The sequence below is a fragment of the Dendronephthya gigantea genome, unplaced genomic scaffold (assembly GCF_004324835.1).
Source record: "Dendronephthya gigantea isolate DGI-Jeju-01 unplaced genomic scaffold, DenGig_1.0 000050F, whole genome shotgun sequence".
In the NCBI taxonomy this organism is placed as follows: Eukaryota; Metazoa; Cnidaria; class Anthozoa; order Malacalcyonacea; family Nephtheidae; genus Dendronephthya; species Dendronephthya gigantea.
Window position 1 is genome coordinate 1,436,030 of NW_021163060.1, and position 20,118 is coordinate 1,456,147.

The 20,118-nt window shown below is 35.7% G+C and overlaps 4 protein-coding genes across 5 annotated transcripts; 3 read left to right on the forward strand and 1 right to left on the reverse strand.

Annotated features, from left to right (window-relative positions):
- Positions 1 to 64: 64 nt before the first annotated feature.
- LOC114528555 (sorting nexin-17-like) lies at positions 65 to 13,635 on the reverse strand. The gene is made up of 17 exons (XM_028550220.1): positions 13,397 to 13,635; positions 8,789 to 8,862; positions 3,475 to 3,550; positions 2,904 to 2,978; positions 2,626 to 2,808; positions 2,445 to 2,555; positions 2,282 to 2,372; positions 2,122 to 2,206; positions 1,930 to 1,999; positions 1,740 to 1,832; positions 1,493 to 1,633; positions 1,314 to 1,379; positions 1,139 to 1,234; positions 974 to 1,042; positions 766 to 903; positions 534 to 584; positions 65 to 424 (listed from the first exon to the last, which is right to left on the reverse strand). The coding sequence occupies exons 3-17, from the start codon at positions 3,529 to 3,531 to the stop codon at positions 353 to 355; spliced, it is 1,398 nt and encodes a 465-aa protein (XP_028406021.1). The 5' UTR covers positions 3,532 to 3,550; positions 8,789 to 8,862; positions 13,397 to 13,635; the 3' UTR covers positions 65 to 352.
- LOC114528552 (cholinesterase-like) lies at positions 3,716 to 8,610 on the forward strand. 2 transcript variants are annotated; one of them, XM_028550217.1, is made up of 10 exons: positions 3,716 to 4,012; positions 5,630 to 5,699; positions 6,133 to 6,285; positions 6,370 to 6,500; positions 6,576 to 6,732; positions 6,829 to 7,046; positions 7,121 to 7,735; positions 7,854 to 7,954; positions 8,030 to 8,210; positions 8,301 to 8,610. In XM_028550217.1, exons 1-10 carry the CDS (start codon positions 4,010 to 4,012, stop codon positions 8,310 to 8,312), a joined length of 1,641 nt encoding a protein of 546 aa, XP_028406018.1. In that variant the 5' UTR covers positions 3,716 to 4,009; the 3' UTR covers positions 8,313 to 8,610. The 2 variants fall into 2 exon arrangements, with proteins under 2 accessions (XP_028406018.1, XP_028406017.1); XM_028550216.1 differs by having other exon boundaries at positions 8,030 to 8,606.
- On the forward strand, positions 11,230 to 13,823 carry LOC114528554 (proton-coupled folate transporter-like). The gene is made up of 5 exons (XM_028550219.1): positions 11,230 to 11,372; positions 11,672 to 12,844; positions 12,937 to 13,020; positions 13,126 to 13,285; positions 13,750 to 13,823. The coding sequence occupies exons 1-5, from the start codon at positions 11,357 to 11,359 to the stop codon at positions 13,799 to 13,801; spliced, it is 1,485 nt and encodes a 494-aa protein (XP_028406020.1). The 5' UTR covers positions 11,230 to 11,356; the 3' UTR covers positions 13,802 to 13,823.
- A 74-nt stretch (positions 13,824 to 13,897) lies between these two features.
- On the forward strand, positions 13,898 to 16,217 carry LOC114528561 (growth hormone-inducible transmembrane protein-like). Its single transcript, XM_028550225.1, has 7 exons — positions 13,898 to 14,202; positions 14,377 to 14,488; positions 14,585 to 14,726; positions 14,804 to 14,903; positions 15,040 to 15,237; positions 15,376 to 15,547; positions 15,646 to 16,217. Exons 1-7 carry the CDS (start codon positions 14,004 to 14,006, stop codon positions 15,731 to 15,733), a joined length of 1,011 nt encoding a protein of 336 aa, XP_028406026.1. The 5' UTR covers positions 13,898 to 14,003; the 3' UTR covers positions 15,734 to 16,217.
- The last annotated feature ends 3,901 nt before the right edge of the window (positions 16,218 to 20,118 follow it).

Genomic DNA, 20,118 nt, shown 5'->3' on the forward strand with positions numbered 1-20,118 from the left:
GCTACGTTCTCAATTTCATAATGTTCATTTTCTAATATATATTTCATAAAAAAACATTCAACTATGCAAAAATCTTCTATATTACTCTATATGTACAAATTATTTCATAAAAAATTCAAATCAATGTTTAATACCAGCCAGGTATTGATGATATAAACATGCCTTAATCCAATCTAATTTCTGATGAATTTATGGGAATCATATCTGCATAAGTAGGTGCATGAATCATTTGTAGTGTGTTTAACTTACAATTGAGAATTGTTGTGTTCCAGCAATTTTCAAGAATAATAATTTGTTATGGTAATGCAAGGATTTGATATTAGATCATTTAGAAAAATCTAGTGACATCTTACTACAAATCTTCGTCCTTGATATCTTGAGCAAAAATCTCGTTTTTGACAGAAACAATTTTCTTTTGTTTTTTCTAAAAAAATTGGTGTGAAAATTGCTTTTAAGAAACTTATTTTCAACAGTTTTAATGAGCCAGGTGTCTTTGAAAAAGTACAAACATCATTAAAAGACAGAGCACTGACCTTCTTTGAACCCCTTGTTGATGGAGAGTCTTCATTCCCATCTTTAGGGCCCTAGAATTGCAATAAGTGTATGACTTGTCAAGGATGGATCATGGATATAGCACGTCCAATATGTCATCTACTGATCCAGGTAAGATTAATATGAGATAATGAGAAAGTTAATACTTTGCTGATACACATGAGAATAGGTCTTAAGATGAATTTGGAAAGCATACGTATTCTGATCACATACTTCATCAGAAGATTGTGCTTCTTGTTTTTCTTCTTTCTGGGACAACTCTTTGGCTGCTGCAGATTCTTTTGCAGCTGAAGATTCTTTTGCCACTGCGGTTTCTGTTTCTTTTTTCGTCTGTTTTAATGCCTCTGACTTCTGCAAAAAATGATGGGCACTTAAAAAAGAACATATTAAAGTACCATATATAAATAGTCTGTAGTCTCACCTTGGCCTTTGCTTTGCGTTCAACAATTTCATCAACCATTCCTTGCAAACAAAGACTGACTAACATTGCCTGGAATGATAATTACTAAAATAAGTTTTATGTCTTTTCTCCTTTGCAAATTAAACAAGAAATGCTTTTTATAATCCACAGACACATTGAGATTACCTGTTCACTTATGATTGTAACCCATTGCAGTTTTTCTTTGGAAAATAAATACTCAAAGGCAATCTTTGTTACAATTTCACCCTTTTTGTTGTCTTTCTAAACCAGTATAGTTACAGATTAGTTTAAGCCCCATCAATTGAAAATACAAAGACATACAAATTACATGAATACTCACAGATGATACAACTCTCCAACATTTCATCCGTGTCACTTTAAAACATCCTTCTTTAGCTTTTGTATCCTGGGAAAATCATCATCCTCATGAAAATCCACAATGTGTGCAATCATACCATTTTGACAAGAAATAAAATGCATCTATTCTCTTTTCTTAGCCATTAATCTGACGAGATTTACCTGTGTTCCAATCAGTCTAAAGTTCAGTTCATATCCACCAACGTTTAAGATTACATGCGAGTTCATATGAGGGAAGTCCATCTTGCATGGTTTGAGCTGAAGGTAGCCATAAAACTTCTGACTTCTTGCCAGCTTCAGGTACTAAAATTCAAAGTTTTAATGAACATATTAATAGCAAAGTGTTTGAAGAGCCTATGAACTGCAGGTATCTGATTATAATTTAGATAATAACATACTCATAATATACCTTCTTTCTTTCATTCTTAGTTTTTAAATTGCCAAGTTCTTCCAAGGTTTCTGGTGTGGTTATTACCCAATCTCTTTCAACATCATTCACTGCCTGATAGAGAGAAATAAAAATATATAAAAAAAGATATTGTACATATATCTGGATACAATAGTACACAATACACATATTATACGGTACAGTATATTACCTGGACAAAGAGAAGATTTAGAGCAATCTTATCTTTGTAGAGTTCATCCTCTTTTGACAAATCCCAAAAACTACAAAGAAAACAATGAAATTACTCAGGTAGACATATACCTATATACGATACATACTTGGCTGAGCCTTTTGTTAAACTGCCTCAGCCTATGTCATACTAAAACCTATACAAAAAACTAACTTTTTTCTTATCACAAGTCGATGTGTCTCCTTGATTGGCATAAGGACCAGCGAAGGCGATTCAAAACCTTGCAGTTTGCGAATAACTAGAACAAGACAATGTTGCTATGTCAGGATTTAGATTTCACTAGCACAGCCGGGTTGTCTTTATTAATACAAACCTGCCCAGTCAGATTCCTCCTCTTGTTCAATTAAAAACAACGAGAAATACTGTACCATATTCTGAGGCAACTTTATCTGCGACATTGCTTCCTAAAACGAAATGTATTAGTTTAGCAGCATTGTGGAAAAATTATCACTACGACATTGTCAGACTTACAATACCTGTATGACATGGTCGGTAGAGTCTGTGTTTCGAATTTTCACTTGAAATTTTTTGCCATTCATCAAATATATATCAAGTTCCGTATCTTCTTCTTCAACATTGCTACTCTCCTAAAAATCATTGGAGGTATTCAGAGACAATATATTAAAATGTATACAAGTTCAATATCTTATTATTCACCTTTTGAGCTTTGAGTAAAAACTTGAGGAAGGTTTTTGAAGCAACTAAGACAGGATCCTGACTTATTGCCTGCAAATATTTTTCCAGTTGTTCTCGTCTATCCTCAAGTTGTGTTTGGTTCAGCGTCAGAAGCTTTTTAGGAGGAAATCTATCTGGCACTCGTGCACCAAAATCTTTTTTCAACTGAAATAATTTTGGAAAAGCAGTTATGAATTAAAGTAGCACAAAATGTTAAAAACATTCTCATTTTAAGGAATCCTCTTTTTGAATAAACCAACCTGATCATGGAGTTCTCGCAACTGTCTGTAGCGAATTGAACTATGAAAGCCACCATTTATCGATACGGCATAGCTCTGAGATTATATGAAGATAAGAACTATCATTATGGTGTGATAATGGTACATGCTACTGGCACTGGTGATCGAACAGTAGGAATGATGGCGACATTCATTTTTGACTATGTTGATAAGAATGGTAATGATGGTTAAGAAAAAGAACTAATTTAATGAGTAATTTGTTATGGTAGTCATTCACTATTATACAAGTTATAAGTGCCTTTCTTATGTTATTTTAATGATCACAACAAAAGAAAGTACAGATATATGCAAGTTATATTGCCCAATATTGTTCATGTGACGTCAAATATTATTACACGTTTGTGCCAAGATGTTGATATTCAAATTTTGACACACGAAAAGTCAAAACAAGTCAATATTGATTAACAATCGTAGTAATAAGCTATCAACTATATTAATCGCTAGACTTCGAAATACAAAGCAATGTGTTAATTAAAAAAATATTCAAAATCTATAGTTACACAATTTCACGATGTGTCCCCAAATTACTTACAACATAGCTTCCATGTTCGTCCGTCTTCTCCTCGATCTCAAGGATAGCAAAATGCATGTTGAAATATTTTAAAATCCTTAAAAAAATATTTTAAAAGAAATATAAAATCGACTTTTACAAAGGGTAAATAAATAGTTTCAGCAAACGTAAATTGCCATAATTTTTATAAATTCATGATATCGAATTGCATTTGAGCCCGACAGATTTACGAGTAATGGACAGTGGTGAGTCACAATACTTCATGTTCGTTGGTTACAGATCAGATGTAGACGTATGGATCAATTAACAAACGATAGGCCATATTTGGTCGCAATGCAAGCTGGTTAATAATTACCGCAATGACAATGGTCCGATCTGATTGGTTAAAATTATTGTATAAATACAGTTACTCATATTAGTAACTGTCACTTTAAGTGTGCGTTACAAGATCTAAGTTGGCTCTTCCAGAACTGCCATTTAACATTCCTGTTGCACTGGTTTGGTCAAACGAAGAGTTACAGGTCGTATCCAATCCTTCCCTTCTTCCTGGACCAAGATGGTAAGAAATTCAATATTTCACTCTGGCGCAACTGAGTTTTCTTTGCGGGATTGCGTGCGTAGAGTAATTAACTTATTTCGTGATGTGCCTAACTTTCTTGAAGTGCTAAATTGACAGGGCACTTGCACAACCTAATGTTGGTTGAACGCATCTAAACAGCCTGTCTTGGATGTTTGTGCAAAACAATTTCATGTTCAACACATTTGATGTTCATAAAGAGGTCTGACTTTTCTTTGCAAGATTTATCATTTTTCCAAGATCACCAGGAATACTTCCGAAATAAATACTCATTTTCTCAATTTTCTAAAAATCTCCTCTCAAGACTGAGACAGTAAGGATAGACGCACTTTAAACACCTCCCAAACGTATATAATATTAAAAACAAACGTATATAATATTACAGAATCACTCAGAGACGCGTTCAATTCCTAAGTTATGGTGTGTGAGATAGCTAAGCTAGAATCAGATAGCGTAGTTTTGTAACCAGAATATTCTTTGTCCACTTAATACGACAATAGACAGATAATGAAAATAAGAAACTCTAAGTATATTGGCTTGTTTTCACATTGTATTTGCCATTGGAATAACATATAAGTAAAGAAGGATCTTGAACGTCGGCACTACTATATTGCACTCGAAATATCCAACATTTTTTATCTGCAATTTCAGCTGTCACACAATTGACGGCAAAGTCCATAATGGCGCGGCAATCATGCACTTCAAATCTTCCGGTGATGATAGACTGAGATCAATATCATCATATGCTGGGTGCGAAACGTTTTAACAAATCAATTCAGCCCTAAGTTAATCCAATGAAAAAAATGGGTTGAGAACAAAATCCTTGGTATTCTTTCCTGGTATAAGCTAGCTATTATATGGATCATATAGTATGGCTCAATCTTATTGCATGAAACAAAACTAACCATGCTGCAGACATTGTACAATTTACCCTAAGGGCGATACCATTATGATTTAAATAAAGAATCTAGTTTCACATGAATCAAAGTCTTGTCTAGTGTGTGTTTGGCCTCCCAGCATGTTATGTAACTAGGCGGGGTTTCCACCAGACAATGCGTGGCCTTTGATCTCGTCTCCTTCTACGAACTTGAATTTGTTTTTTAATAGTTTTCATCAATAGCAATTCATCGTAAGATATTCTTTGTCGGTAGTAAGTGGCGCATAAAATACTTCGTCCGTCAGAACAGAAGTCTTTTTCATTGAGTACTCACACAGAATATCCATCGTATAAACAATCAAATAGCAAATTATAATAGCAAATTATAACACTTCTGTAGTCATATTATGCGAGATTTAAACATGCCAACAAACGTGCATCTTCTCAATGAAGCAATCACTCAATCAGTCGCTTGGTTATCTTGTTATCCACTTATAATATTACCTCAGCAACCTGACAAACTGATATTGATAAAAAAAGATTACGTTATTACTACCATAACTTTCCCTAGAGACAACGCTTGCTTGCTTTAATTACAAATATCACCGCGTTATCAAATAACCGTTGAACAGATACCAACCCATGATTTCACACGCGCCATATCGTATAAGAGTTCAATATTCTTATTACGTTCAATTTGAATTTTTTGTTTTGATTCACAGCCAATGAAAATGATACTGCTGCTGTTTCTTTCAATAAATCTCCACCAAATAAAGGCAATGTATACAGAAGGTACGTACTTACAACACTTTGAGGTTTTGAAGACCCGACATTCTACATTTGCAATTTTTACTTAGATTTTTACATTAAATTGACCTGAAAGAGTGGACACGGTATTAACGTTAAGCTGAGGGCATGTGAATGACCTAGTTTCATTAATACGAGTCTACCAGTTGTTATTTTTGAAAATATTTTATCATCTTGTATCACACAGTGTCTAATATTTTTCTAAAACGAGGCACAGCAAGATATACCCCACATGAATGCAGTCATCAAAACAATCCAAATATTTTCATTCCTTGCAGTCAAGTTGTTAAAGAAACATTTCGTTGACGATACTTGCAACAAAAAACACGTGGTTTTAAATTTTCGTATATCGCGGTGTATTAGATAGAAAGATTAGCATTATTACTACAGACTTTCTATTTGATATTCGTTTGTGCAGTGATCACAACAAACAGTGGTAAAGTACGTGGTCTAATACAGTCAAGCAGTTTACCAGGAATCAAAGTTCAGAAGTTTCTCAATATTCCTTATGCTGAGGCGCCAGTTGGTGAACTAAGATTTGAGAAACCTAAACCAAGAAAACCTTGGAACGGTAATGTAGCAAATTACAATCAGAATTTTCCATTATCTATGATTTGATACAAGACATTCCATGATCCTTTTTTTCCTTCTGTAGAAACACTAAACTCCACAGAAGTCAACATCGCATGTTTTCAGAAATACATTCAAGGATGGAACTTAACAGAAGATTGTTTAATTCTCAACATATGGACTCGATATCCTCAGCCAAAGAACGCCACTGTCATGGTAAGATGGAGAAATTTTAATTATCTACGGGAGACACTTCATAAACTTTCTATCTCATCATTTCTGTTTTCTAAGGTATACATCCACGGTGGTTCATTTCGAAGTGGGAGCTCCAGATCTCGACGTCATAATGGCGCCAATTTTGTCGCTGTCGGTGACGTGATCCTGGTAACCATCAACTATCGACTATCTGGGCTGGGATTTTTAACCTCCGGAGATGATAGAATTAAAGGTATGGTGGAATGTTGCTTACTAGAATCAAATTATTAGAGCAACAAATTTTGCTTTTATCTTCTTCATGAAGTGACGATTTAAAAACGATTTTCAGGTAACCTCGGTTTGTACGATCAGCGTTTGGCGATGAAATGGGTTAAGGAGAATATTGCTAGTTTTGGTGGAAATCCAGAGACAATCACGTTATTTGGTTTAAGTGCTGGAGCAAGCAGTGTGTCAGCTCACACGATATCTGAGGAAAGTTGGCCTTATTTTGACCGAGTCATACTCCAAAGCGGAAATATGCTTATGCCTTGGGCAATTCTTTCAGAGGTAGATATGAAATGTATCTAATTGATTTCACCAGACGATAGCAAGAATTGTTCATTCTTATATTTTATTTTCAGGCGCAGATAAAGAAAGGATTTGATTCGTTCCTGAAAGCAATCGACTGCAGAAATGATGAAAATTTGTTAACTTGTTTGAAGACTAATATCACACATGATAAACTGCAAGATATTTACATGAGCAAACCTTACATCTTAAAAGACCTCTGGCTTGCACCTGTGGTTGATGGCGAGTTCATCAAAGATCAACCATACAAACTATTTAAATCAGGCCATGTCAAGAATTCCACCATTATATTAGGAATAACGAAGGATGAAATGTTTTTTAATAACCAGGCTATAATATGGCAGACACGAAACATCACAAAGATCCAGCAAAAATTTAAGGATATTTTAAAGGAACATTTCAAGAACAAGCCTGAGAGAGTCCAAGAATACGCGTATAAACTTTATTATCCTGAATGCACCCCATCATTCATAGAAGCATTTAGACCTATAGTAGATATTTATTCAGATATCGTATTTACCTGTGGGACAAAACAAGAAGCTCTTCTTAGATCAAACATGCCAACATCGGAGGTTTATCTCTACCGGTATTCATACGCCACACCTTCACCGTATAGTGCTTATCCCCGGGGTCAGCTGGGCTTTGCAGCGCACGGTGCTGACTTCTTGGTAAGTTATGATTATGATACTCCTGATCATTATACTGATAGTATAATCTCCCTACTGTGAACTGGGGGGGGAGAAGGTCTTGTTTTTCAAATCTCTCACTTTCTTTTCTTTCTTTTAGTCTTCATTTGGACGTACAATAAACAACCCAAGTTTCCCAGCTGAGGATCAGATATTATCGATGAGAGTGATTCTTTACTGGACGAACTTTGCTAAAACTGGGTAGGTCACGTTAAATCCATACACACATGACGTATATCGATGAGATAAGAAGAATAACTCCTCTGTCGTTTATAGTAATCCAAATAAAGGAACAACAACTCTACCACTGGTTCTCAATCAAATCAACAATCTACCAACATGGCCGCGACATACTATCACTACACAAGAGTTCCTCGACATGGGCAGTTTATCTCAGATGAAGATTGGGACGAAATTACGTGAGAAATATTGTGAATTCTTAAAGGACCCTGAAGAGGTTAGTACTAAAGCTAGGGTTAACAAAGCACCAGGGAATCGTAGAGGAATCTTCGTGGTTGTAATGGTGTCATTCTTCGCAATATCACAGATGCAAGCCTAATCATCGTTGTAGCCAATCAGCGTTGACGACAACTAACGGCAACTAACGACGATCATTAACGACGATTTTACAAGGCTTCAGAGCTAATGAAATTTCATATATCACTATTTGCATTGTGGATTGCGTTGCCCTCAAACTAATCACGCAACTTTGAACAGCATCGTTCATATTATTTGCGCTACTGGGTAGCAATATTTTATTTTATAAGATTTTGATATAATATATCTTCAGAAGAATGCCAACTGAGTTGTAAAAAATCTTATTTGTGCAAAATATTGTATTGAATTTCCTGTTTGTCATTTTCTCACATTTTCCATCAAATTCTGGTATATCTGAACACATGATGATTACTTCGCGTACTTTATATTACTTTTATGAAAACTTATATGTTTGCTTTTTGCAAACTATTTATTCGTAACTAGTTTGGCGGGTTATTGTCTGTCATGGTTGTATTCAAAGAGAAGAGGTAAACTTACAAATTGAGCTTGACTCTTGAATGCCTTGCACTTCATTGAATCCGATATATTATCCACTTTAGTTTTTATTCACCCTGAAAACAAATAAAAAATGAATTTAAATTCTTTCAGCTGTTACATGCGACGTCCTACTGTCTGATTTTCGCACAATTCATACAGTTCAGTTCTGATTTTCGCACAATTCACACAGTTCAGTTGTGATTTTCGCACAATTCACACAGTTCAGTTCTGATTTTCGCTTAGTTCACACAGTTCAGTTCTGATTTTCGCACAGTTCACACAGTTCAGTTCTGATTTTCGTACAATTTACACAGTTCAGTTCTGATTTTCGTACAATTCACACAGTTCAGTTCTGATTTTCGTACAATTCACACAGTTCAGTTCTGATTTTCGTACAATTCACACAGTTCAGTTCTGATTTTCGTATTATTCACACAGTTCAGTTCTGATTTTCGTATTATTCACACAGTTCAGTTCTGATTTTCGTACAATTCACACAGTTCAGTTCTGATTTTCGCACAGTTCACACAGTTAAGTTCTGATTTTCGCACAATTCACACAGTTCAGTTCTGATTTTCGTACAATTCACACAGTTCAGTTCTGATTTTCGTATTATTCACACAGTTCAGTTCTGATTTTCGCACAATCCACACAGTTCAGTTCTGATTTTCGTACAATTCACACAGTTCAGTTCTGATTTTCGTACAATTCACACAGTTCAGTTCTGATTTTCGTACAATTCACACAGTTCAGTTCTGATTTTCGTACAATTCACACAGTTCAGTTCTGATTTTCGTACAATTCACACAGTTCAGTTCTGATTTTCGTTTAGTTCACACAGTTCAGTTCTGATTTTCGCACAATTCACACAGTTCAGTTCTGATTTTCACACAGTTCATACAGTTCAGTTTTGATTTTCGTACAATTCACACAGTTCAGTTCTGATTTTCGTATTATTCACACAGTTCAGTTCTGATTTTCGTACAATTCACACAGTTCAGTTCTGATTTTCGCTTAGTTCACACAGTTCAGTTCTGATTTTCGTACAATTCACACAGTTCAGTTCTGATTTTCGTATTATTCACACAGTTCAGTTCTGATTTTCGCACAATTCACACAGTTCAGTTCTGATTTTCACACAGTTCATACAGTTCTGATTTTCGTACAATTCACACAGTTCAGTTCTGATTTTCGTATTATTCACACAGTTCAGTTCTGATTTTCGCACAATTCACACAGTTCAGTTCTGATTTTCGTACAATTCACACAGTTCAGTTCTGATTTTCGTACAATTCACACAGTTCAGTTCTGATTTTGTACAATTCACACAGTTCAGTTCTGATTTTCGTACAATTCACACAGTTCAGTTCTGATTTTCGTACAATTCACACAGTTCAGTTCTGATTTTCGTTTAGTTCACACAGTTCAGTTCTGATTTTCGCACAATTCACACAGTTCAGTTCTGATTTTCGTATTATTCACACAGTTCAGTTCTGATTTTCGCTTAGTTCACACAGTTCAGTTCTGATTTTCGTACAATTCACACAGTTCAGTTCTGATTTTCGTACAATTCACACAGTTCAGTTCTGATTTTCGTACAATTCACACAGTTCAGTTCTGATTTTCGTACAATTCACACAATTCAGTTCTGATTTTCGTACAATTCACACAGTTCAGTTCTGATTTTCGTACAATTCACACAGTTCAGTTCTGATTTTCGTTTAGTTCACACAGTTCAGTTCTGATTTTCGCACAATTCACACAGTTCAGTTCTGATTTTCACACAGTTCATACAGTTCAGTTCTGATTTTCGTACAATTCACACAGTTCAGTTCTGATTTTCGTATTATTCACACAGTTCAGTTCTGATTTTCGCACAATTCACACAGTTCAGTTCTGATTTTCGTACAATTCACACAGTTCAGTTCTGATTTTCGTACAATTCACACAGTTCAGTTCTGATTTTCGTACAATTCACGCAGTTCAGTTCTGATTTTCGCACAATTCACACAGTTCAGTTCTGATTTTCGCACAATTCACACAGTTCAGTTCTGATTTTCGTACAATTCACACAGTTCAGTTCTGATTTTCGCACAATTCACACAGTTCAGTTCTGATTTTCGCACAGTTCACACAGTTCAGTTCTGATTTTCGTACAATTCACACAGTTCAGTTCTGATTTTCGCTTAGTTCACACAGTTCAGTTCTGATTTTCGTACAATTCACACAGTTCAGTTCTGATTTTCGCACAATTCACACAGTTCAGTTCTGATTTTCGTACAATTCACACAGTTCAGTTCTGATTTTCGCACAATTCACACAGTTCAGTACAATAAGATACAGTACAATTGAGTACAATAAGATCTTAACACACGGTTAGTTCACTTGAACGCCATATTTGATTGTTCAGGAAGCGTGAAGGATTTAACAGGTGACGGTAATATTAAAACAGGATTATAAACGACGTTTAATGATATAATTGCTTTTATATCCGTTTTTTAAATGATATGCCGTTAATTTTGTTCTTTAATATTCCCCAAAGACCGCTATAAGCGCAAATGACCTCAAATGACTGAAGAAAAAGGTAAGATGGAAACTTTCTATTTTTGTTTAAACTGTGTTCCTGGAGAAGATGGAAATATTTCAAATAAAATGACTACAATACGATATTTGAATAACTAACATAAGGAATAATTAATTGTTGTAACCAATTACGTAAAGTATTGCTTACTGCGTTTAGTTTCCTTATCAAGAGCAAAATATTATCAAAAAAGACGATATTTTCAATCACATCAAAACGGCACACTTATGCACTTCGCAATATAACATATGCTATATGCGCATTTCTTAAATTCTTACTATTGATCATTAAAAAAAAATTAGATAAAGCAAGAGTTGATATGAACACCAGATTAGAAAAAGATTATCAAGAATTGGTGAAACAACATTCTAAAGAAAATGGATTTATTGTTGAAGACAGCTTTCCTCCACCATGTCACAATTACAGGGTCACAGTTGAACCTGTTGTGTTTTGCTATGCCTTTGGTATATTACTTCATGTACCCATGATTCAACAGTACATTTTTTATCGAGTTGGAGAGTCAAGGGGACTGGTCACAACCAGAACTGAACATCATAGCAACTGTGACAATCATTCAGCACATGATAACCCTGAACTTCGGAGGATAATGAAGGATATACAGAGTGAGACATCATTTATCCTCTTAGCGACCATAATTACCTCCACTATCCCAACACTAATAATGACACTCATGCTTGGATCATGGTCAGATAATGTTGGTCGTCGAACTGTTATAGCTATTGCCATATTTGGAAGCATCTTAGAAAGCTCACTGATATTGATCATAATATGTCTAAAACTACCCATATATTTCCTGATGTTATCCAGCTTTGTAGGAGGAATATGTGGTTATTTTCCCACAATAATACTCTCTGTGTTTTCATACATAGCAGATATAACCCATACATCTCAGCGTGCATTCAGACTGGGTGTTCTTGAAGCAGTTGCATTCATTAGTGGAATGATAAGTCATTTATCAAGCGGATGGTGGATTGCAAAGACTGGATATGTTTCGCCATATTGGTTAATAACTTCACTACATTTCTGTGCATTTCTCTACACAATATTTATACTGCCTGAGTCACGTCAAGTGGATGTGAAAAGGTTTGGAGCAGGCTTGTGTCAGTTCCAACATATTCAATCAATCATTCAATTGTTTCAAGAACCAAGAAATGGTCAAAGATGGAAGCTGGTTTATTTAATGACAGCCACAGCATGCATGATGTTATCATCCACAGGCTTTGGATGTGTGTTTGTACTTTATGCATTAGACTTTCCACTTTGTTTTAACTCCTTATTAATCGGCTATTATCTTGCAACAAGTTTTTTCATTCAAGCAGTAGGAACTGTTTTTGGTTTGAAATATTTATCATTGCTGTTACCACAAACTGTTCTGGCACAGATTGGAGTGGTTTCCGTCATTCTTTCACTGTGTTGTTTGACTTTTGTCACAAATAAACGTCTCCTATTTGCAGGTGAATTATTCTATCTTGAACTCTTGAAGTAATTAGCGTTGACTTCATTCTGGAGTGTTTCAAAATATGCTAAATTCCTTATATACTTTCAGTCCCTCTTATTGGCTGCCTTGGAGGAATTGCGACACCTGAGGTCCGTGCAATGATGTCAGAAATTGTCGACAGCAATGAACAAGGTGACTAGTCACTTAATAATCCTTAATCGCATTATTCGCATAGAAACCTGAGCAATCCTAATAAATGAGCAATCCTAATTTGACTAATATTTTTCAATTTCCTAGGAGCGTTATTTGCTGCAGTTGCAGCTGTTGAAACAGTGTGTACATTACTTGGCGCTGTGATATTTAATTGTTTATATTCAATGTCAATGCATTTTGGCCTCAGTCATTTCATATTTATCGCAATGGCATCCGTCCTTCTTATTCCATTCACAATACTACAGTAAGTGCCGCAGTCCTATACCTACATTATTGCAGTAGTAACTATTAAAAAATAAATTGTATCGCAATACAATTTATTTAAACTAATTGAAAACTATATAAAAGTGCTTACCAAATACCAATGCCTTGTGTGAATATTTGTGACATTTGTCATCGTTCTGACAGTCGTTCAGATTTTCAATTTCATCTTTCCATAAAACAAAGCTGTTTACCAATGAAATCTTTTCCATAAAACCACTGTATATATTTTTCAACTCTTCCTTACTTTTGCATCGGTTTTTAACGTATTAAACACAATCCAAGCGGCAATAAAAGTGCAAAAATGAAGAATGTAAACCCGCCATTTTGAGTTTCCCGGTAGCACTGAGCTATATAGTTTACTGGACTGGGGTTCCTGGAGTAACCAAAATAAAAAATAATTTTCAATATTTTTGTAAAAAAATGTTTTCATTGAATTTTATACAGAATTATCAGATGGAGAGATGAAAAATACAGCAAGGAAGATCAAGATCGTTAAAATAGTTAGAAAATAAATAGGAATTGTAAGAAAGTAGATTTATATTTTAAAAAAATTACGTCATTTGAGACTTGGGCGCATGCTCATTGAGCAGCGCAAATTTCGTCAGGAAAATAACTTGTTTGATGATCCTGCAAAAATTATTATTTTTGCGTCTGTAAAAAGTGTCCTTTTTATCTGAAAACTGTCAGTGGAATTAACGATGTTTACTGTAAGTTTGTGCTCAAAATCAAGTTTACAGATATTAACGGTAAGAACATTCACAACAAGTATTAGACAAGGACACAAGTTGTTGTCTTTGAGATCAAACAAAAGTACTTCAGTTTTAAAACGATGTTACCAAACGAAGACCAATGCATGGAGAACCTGGGAGGCAGCAGAAAGACCTAAAGGCATCACAGGTAATGACACACAACATCTTGCAAAAACTCACTGATTACCATCATAAGTGAACTCAACTTAACATCCCCCCCCTGGGCCCTGACCCCCTTCCCCAATTATTTGCCTCTCCTTTCTATGCCCCCTCTCCAGGACCCCAGCAAATCTCTACCATTACTTTTTCCTTACATACTCAGCTGATGCAACTGGTCGTATCATTCTTGGTGGCGCCTCTGTTGCTGGTATTGCCGCACTTTGTTACTATGGTTTGGGCCTGTCCAATGAAATTGGGGCAGTTGATCGTGCAAGGTAATAGAATCGTTGATGTATTGATACATCTCCATTGCTACATGCCACATTGCCATTTTGAAAATACAACTTCTTAATCCTATAATTTTTTTTAAGTTTATGGCCCAAGGTTGTACGAGAACGTATTCAGGCAACGTATGGTTATTTTGCTGGAAGTTTAGTTATCACAGCTGCTTCAGCATATGGTATAGCAAGATCAAGATTTATCCATCGTTGGATGGCTGCTAGCCCATTGCTGGTATGAAGATAGACTGTAAATTAAATGACCTATTCTATCTGTGTAAGAGTACTTAGTGTACAATATTTTCTTTGTAGACTGTTGGTGGAGGTTTAATAGCAATGATTGGAACATCAATGTTGAGTGCAGCTTTGCCTTATGAACCAGGAATAAATGCTAAACACCTGGCATGGATAGGTTAATGTTTTACTTGTTATGAGATATGTTTAAGAAATGTATTGTTCTATGTCAAATAAGTTGGGAATCATTGAGACAAGGTCTAGCTTAGTATAACCAGGTGTAATTTGCCTTGACTAATAATATTGTTATGTAGGTCACAGTAGTGTTGTTGGTTTGGTGATTGCACCTCTCATGTTGCTTGGTGGACCTCTTGTTGTCCGTGCTGCAGCCTGCACTGCGGGTGTGGTTGCCTCTCTATCTCTTACAGCAGCGTGTGCACCAAGTGACAAGTTTCTATCCTGGGGTGGACCCCTTGCACTTGGGTTAGGTGGAGTATTTGTTGCATCAATTGGTAAGAATCTTTTTCATGATTCAATATTTCATGGAACAATTGGCAATGCCACCAGATATGCATTCTGTTCCTCTATTCATGCATTTTTGGATGTACAATATATCATTTCAATCATAAGAATTCTCTCCTTTTCGCAAGGTACCTTGTTTCTACCAGCTACAGGAGCAGTTGGAGCAGGCTTACAAGCAATTGTCACGTATGGTGGTCTTGTAATATTTGGTGGTTTCATGCTCTATGACACACAGAAAATAATAAAGATGGCTGAAACTTACCCTGTCTATGGTGAAACTGTGTATGACCCTATTAGAGCGTAAGTAATCTCATCAGTTTAAAGATGATACAAAGAACTATGGGTTTCCCTTTCAACCAAATCAGTTCAAGATTCACATGTTGCTAATTCTATTCTAGGTCAATGGGCATCTACATGGATACAATAAATATCTTCATTCGAATTTTGATAATCATGGCAAACAGTTCAGGAAACAGACGCAAATGATTGAGTGATGCATTGGAAGAATGAACTATTTTCAATACCAACACTTCATGTTCCACATATAGTTTTGGTAATTTAAAACCAACTTTTACACACCAAATACATAAGAACTAGTTATAGTTTTAAATCAACATTCAGGGATATTCTATAATTGATAAGTAAATATTTGGCACAGATGTTATTTAAATTTTTGAATAAACCTTATGAATCTGGATCTATCTGGATCCAAGTCTATTTGGATCAAATGTACATATATTGTATACTTTGTCAACATTTAAACTATGATGGCATTGCCCTAAGCTAAATGTTATTAGAAAAGAAAGCTGACTTTTGCAGTGACAATGTCTTCCCATAACTTTAATACTTCTTATAAGACCAAAATATAAACAGTATGTTATTAGAATTCTGCGTATTTGTACCATATCAAAGAAGTCAATTCTGTTTGAATGCAATTTTGTGTTTTTATGCTTCCAAAGAACCTATTGGATATTATCTTGCATCAAAGACAATCACTATAAACAAGTTAAGGAAATAAACATATACAAATTAAAGTACCATGCATCAAAACTACCAAGAAATACATTAGACAAAGTGACTAAAAAAGTGGCAGCAAAGACTGCAGAGTTTGGCATTACTGCAAATGAAATACAATCAGTTAAAGTCTTGGTGCAGTTATGCAATATACTTCTCACACGAAGACCTGACACACTGCAATCTGCCAGCCATCTTACACAGTTAGCAACTGTCTAAATTATCAGGATATATATTCAACAAAATACAAATAACTGACAGCTTTTCATACTTGTAACATCTTTACCATTAGTGTTAGAACTATGTCGGTCAAAATACAAGGATACTTCTTTTTGTTCGTTTCTTATACATCATTCGGTAACCACATTCTCGACACCTGATTGGATCACGAGCTTTAATTTCATTTTCTGCATGACATTCTGCAAAATTAACAACAAAAATTAATCCTTGTGCTTATGTACCTTTTCTGGTGGCATACAGCAATGATGACCACCCTTCTAAACATAAATATAAGTCAGAAATTGAGTTTGCAGATTATAATGACTTCAATATAAACATCCTTGAAATTTTTGCATCATGAATTAATGACATAAATCATTTATTTTGTAGAGAAAGACAAAAAACCCTGATTTAAAAAATAATTGCACTGATAAAGGCCCAGGTTAACAGACTTTACATACAACAAAATCTACACGTGGTGTTCTTACAAATATAAAATATTGACAATTCATCAGTTTAATAAAACAATGACTTTACTCGTAGGAAACTAAAATTTCACTGCATGCTACACTATCATTTTGAATAAATTCAGTTATAAGCATGTATAAATGACTTAACAACAAATAAATAAGGCAATAATTACCTCCACAGATATATATCATTGCTTGTTTTTGAGAAGATGCACTTTGTGCATTGGCCTCCATATTGGATTTCACTCGGTTTTAAATAAATTATAATAATTATGCACAGTGTGACCAGGTTTTGTCAGCGGTTATTACCAAAAACGGTGCTGAAATTTTACCAAATCGGATTTTTTTTTACCAAATACGGCAAATTCCGCTTTTTTAATTTCTGCGTACATACATTGCCATAACAATGTCGTCCCCCGCTACACTCTTTTTTTGCCTTAATTGATTTTCATGGCGACAGTGTATAACACATAAGTTCAGACACTTTTCCTATAAGTACTCTTTATTGCCTTACTATAAACAAGTATACAAACAAGCAATTTCAAACAAGATTTATATTAAAAGGAATATAAAAACTGTCAAACTAAAACGCTGTTTCCATGTGATTATTGTGATATGTCACAATGATACGTGTTAGGCTATTTATGGCTAATATATCATTCAATTCAATTCAAATCATTTCATTCATTTGAATCCATTAATTCAATCTCCATAGCGTCAATTGTTTCCAAATCGTCCTCGCCAGCGTCTGCTGCGTTCGCCGACTCTTCTTCAGTCTCTTCTTGACCTCCATACACAGCTCTAACGTTGTGGTAAATGTCCTCATTAAATAATGCCAGCATTTCGTCAGATGGTTGAAAAGTAGTACACGATTCAGCAACGTTCTTTACGCCGTCTTTGACAAAAAGAATTGAAGCAACACCTTCCGTTGAGAATCTATTTCGTTGCTTAGTTTTGATTAGGTTAACCTGGGAAAAGGTACGTTCACAGTCTGCATTGCTAACTGGTATAGTTAACATAGCCTTTGCGAATGCTGCTAAATTCGGGTACTTGTCGGTTGGAACTTTTCCCCAGAATTCTTCCGTCGGTAGCGCAGAGCAACGATCGGCCAAGGTTGAGATTTCCTCGTCGTACATAAATTCCCTCCACTCTTGGTCGAGACTTTGCAGATTCTCTTGACGAACAACATTGGGAAATCTGGAAGCAATGCCGACAATACTTTGAATGGAACTTGACGTTGCAACCTGGGGATCCAGGAATGCCAGTTGTTTCACAACTACGTTATTCAATGGCAATCGGTTCTTCAATTGGCAACAAAGCTCTGTGTAAAACACTTGCACCTCCTAAAATATTCCTTTAAAGCTTCTTTATCCAGTGTCTTGTATTCGTTATTCGCCAACATCTTTGCAACTTCAACTCCAAGATACAGCTCCGTCAAAGGTACATGGTTAGCCGGATCAGCAGGATCGGCCACAGTGGCTTGGCTTCGGACAATGGTAGGCTTTACAAAGCAGCTTAATAAAGCCTTGTAGGCTGAAACACAATGCGCATGAAAGTTATGGACTGATGGCGACTTTGCCTGGAAAATAACGTTTAGTTTGTTAACTAGCGGAATAACGTAAGTTAGAAATGCGAAATACAATTTTGTGTAAGGATTCGACAGTTGTTCGTAGAGGAAATGAGACGCTTGTAGGCGATCAACAAGATACTGGCTTTCAAAAAACAGCTTTAGGGCCTGCCATTGACTGAAAATTCTTTCTACACAGCTGCCCAGTGATAGCCATCTGACATCGTAGAATCTAAGCATTCGGTGTGGGCTTGAGTCCGTGAAATCTTGAAATTCTTTAAACTCTAGAGATCGCTTACTTGAATAAGCAAAGTAGTTGTAGCATTCCTTGACGACTTGCTCTAAGTGTCGGGGCAACAGAGAACATGCGTGGCTGACAGCAAGAGCAACAGAATGGCAAGCACATTTAATCGCCAGGCAATGAGGATTGGCTGCCATGATACGAGAAACAATGCTGTTATTGCTGCCAAAAATGACATTTGTTGTGTCAGCAGCAAATCCAACGAGATCCTTGACCTCAATATCATGTTTTTGTAGGTCCTTCTCCATTGTGTCAAAAAGTTCCTCAGCTTTTTCACCGTCAACACGTACTAAATTCAGTAATCTAGTATCTACCCTCAGTAGCTTCTCGCTAAAGAATTTTACGACAATTGACATACACTTTGTTGTTCCCTTATCAGTCGATTCGTCAATAATCAGGGAGACAAACTTTCTACCAAATTCCCCGGTTGCCTTGATTTGCTCTCGCAGCTCAGTCTTAAATGACTTCGCCAGAACATATACGTCAATGCGGCTGCTTTTGTTCGTTTGCACGAGAATCCTTTGGCGATTGCAGAGTCGTAGAAAGTTCCCGAGATCAGTTTCGAAAGATGATCCATTGCACGAAATGGAATGTTGTGCTCCGCCATAAAAGCACAGAATTTTAACTCGGCCTTCTTAGTTTCTATGGTCAGTTTGCTATCCGATACGAAGAATTTGGATAACTATTTACATGTAAATAAAACAAAAAACATGTAACTGCAGCTTTAGTGATACTCTAAAACATGAAAATTCTGACATTGCCAATACTTTTTTAGTAGTATTCACATGCTGTACATTACATACCTGAGAGCTTCCTGACATACTACTCATTAAGGAAGTATGTTTGGCACTCTTTCCATGCAAACGAATAGTTACCAAACGAGCTTGCAGTTCACAACGACATATTTTGCAAAAAGCAAAATTTTGCGATGAATTGCTTACACTTAGCCACTTCGAAAATTCTGGTTTCAATTCCCACTCAGAGCGATATTTTTGTGTATACTTTGGTCCTTCTGTTCTTTTTTTCTTTATCGTGTTGTTGCCAGCAGAATGAGCCATTTTAAACTTAAACAAACTTGATTTAAAAAGTGTTGAGTCAAAACTCAAACTCAAAGCATATTTAAAAAAACACAGCGTCGACAGCGAGACGAGCGAGTCAGGCCCTCAATCCGGTTGCCCGGTACCGGACACAGCAAACCGTTAAATACTTCATGTAGACAGATTATTACGTCCCAGCCAATGTCATTTGTCATTCAGTGGCAGTCACCAAATTCGCCAAGATAATAAAGTACAACATCTTT

Bases quoted from the DNA above. Each gene is read 5' to 3' on its own strand.
- LOC114528555 (XM_028550220.1), bottom strand. From the start codon at position 3,531: ATGCATTTTGCTATCCTTGAGATCGAGGAGAAGACGGACGAACATGGA. The intron at 2,207-2,281 runs GTTTGTATTAAT...GTCTTGTTCTAG, and splicing joins GGAGGAATCTGACTGGGCAG to TTATTCGCAAACTGCAAGGT. The intron at 904-973 runs GTGAGACTACAG...CATTTTTTGCAG, and splicing joins AACGCAAAGCAAAGGCCAAG to AAGTCAGAGGCATTAAAACA.
- LOC114528552 (XM_028550216.1), top strand. The intron at 6,286-6,369 runs GTAATGTAGCAA...TTCCTTCTGTAG, and splicing joins ACCAAGAAAACCTTGGAACG to AAACACTAAACTCCACAGAA. The intron at 7,736-7,853 runs GTAAGTTATGAT...TCTTTCTTTTAG, and splicing joins CGCACGGTGCTGACTTCTTG to TCTTCATTTGGACGTACAAT.
- LOC114528554 (XM_028550219.1), top strand. The intron at 13,021-13,125 runs GTGACTAGTCAC...TCAATTTCCTAG, and splicing joins TGTCGACAGCAATGAACAAG to GAGCGTTATTTGCTGCAGTT. The intron at 13,286-13,749 runs GTAAGTGCCGCA...AATTTTATACAG, and splicing joins ATTCCATTCACAATACTACA to AATTATCAGATGGAGAGATG.
- LOC114528561 (XM_028550225.1), top strand. From the start codon at position 14,004: ATGTTTACTGTAAGTTTGTGCTCAAAATCAAGTTTACAGATATTAACG. The intron at 14,727-14,803 runs GTATGAAGATAG...TTTTCTTTGTAG, and splicing joins TGGCTGCTAGCCCATTGCTG to ACTGTTGGTGGAGGTTTAAT. The intron at 15,548-15,645 runs GTAAGTAATCTC...ATTCTATTCTAG, and splicing joins GTGTATGACCCTATTAGAGC to GTCAATGGGCATCTACATGG.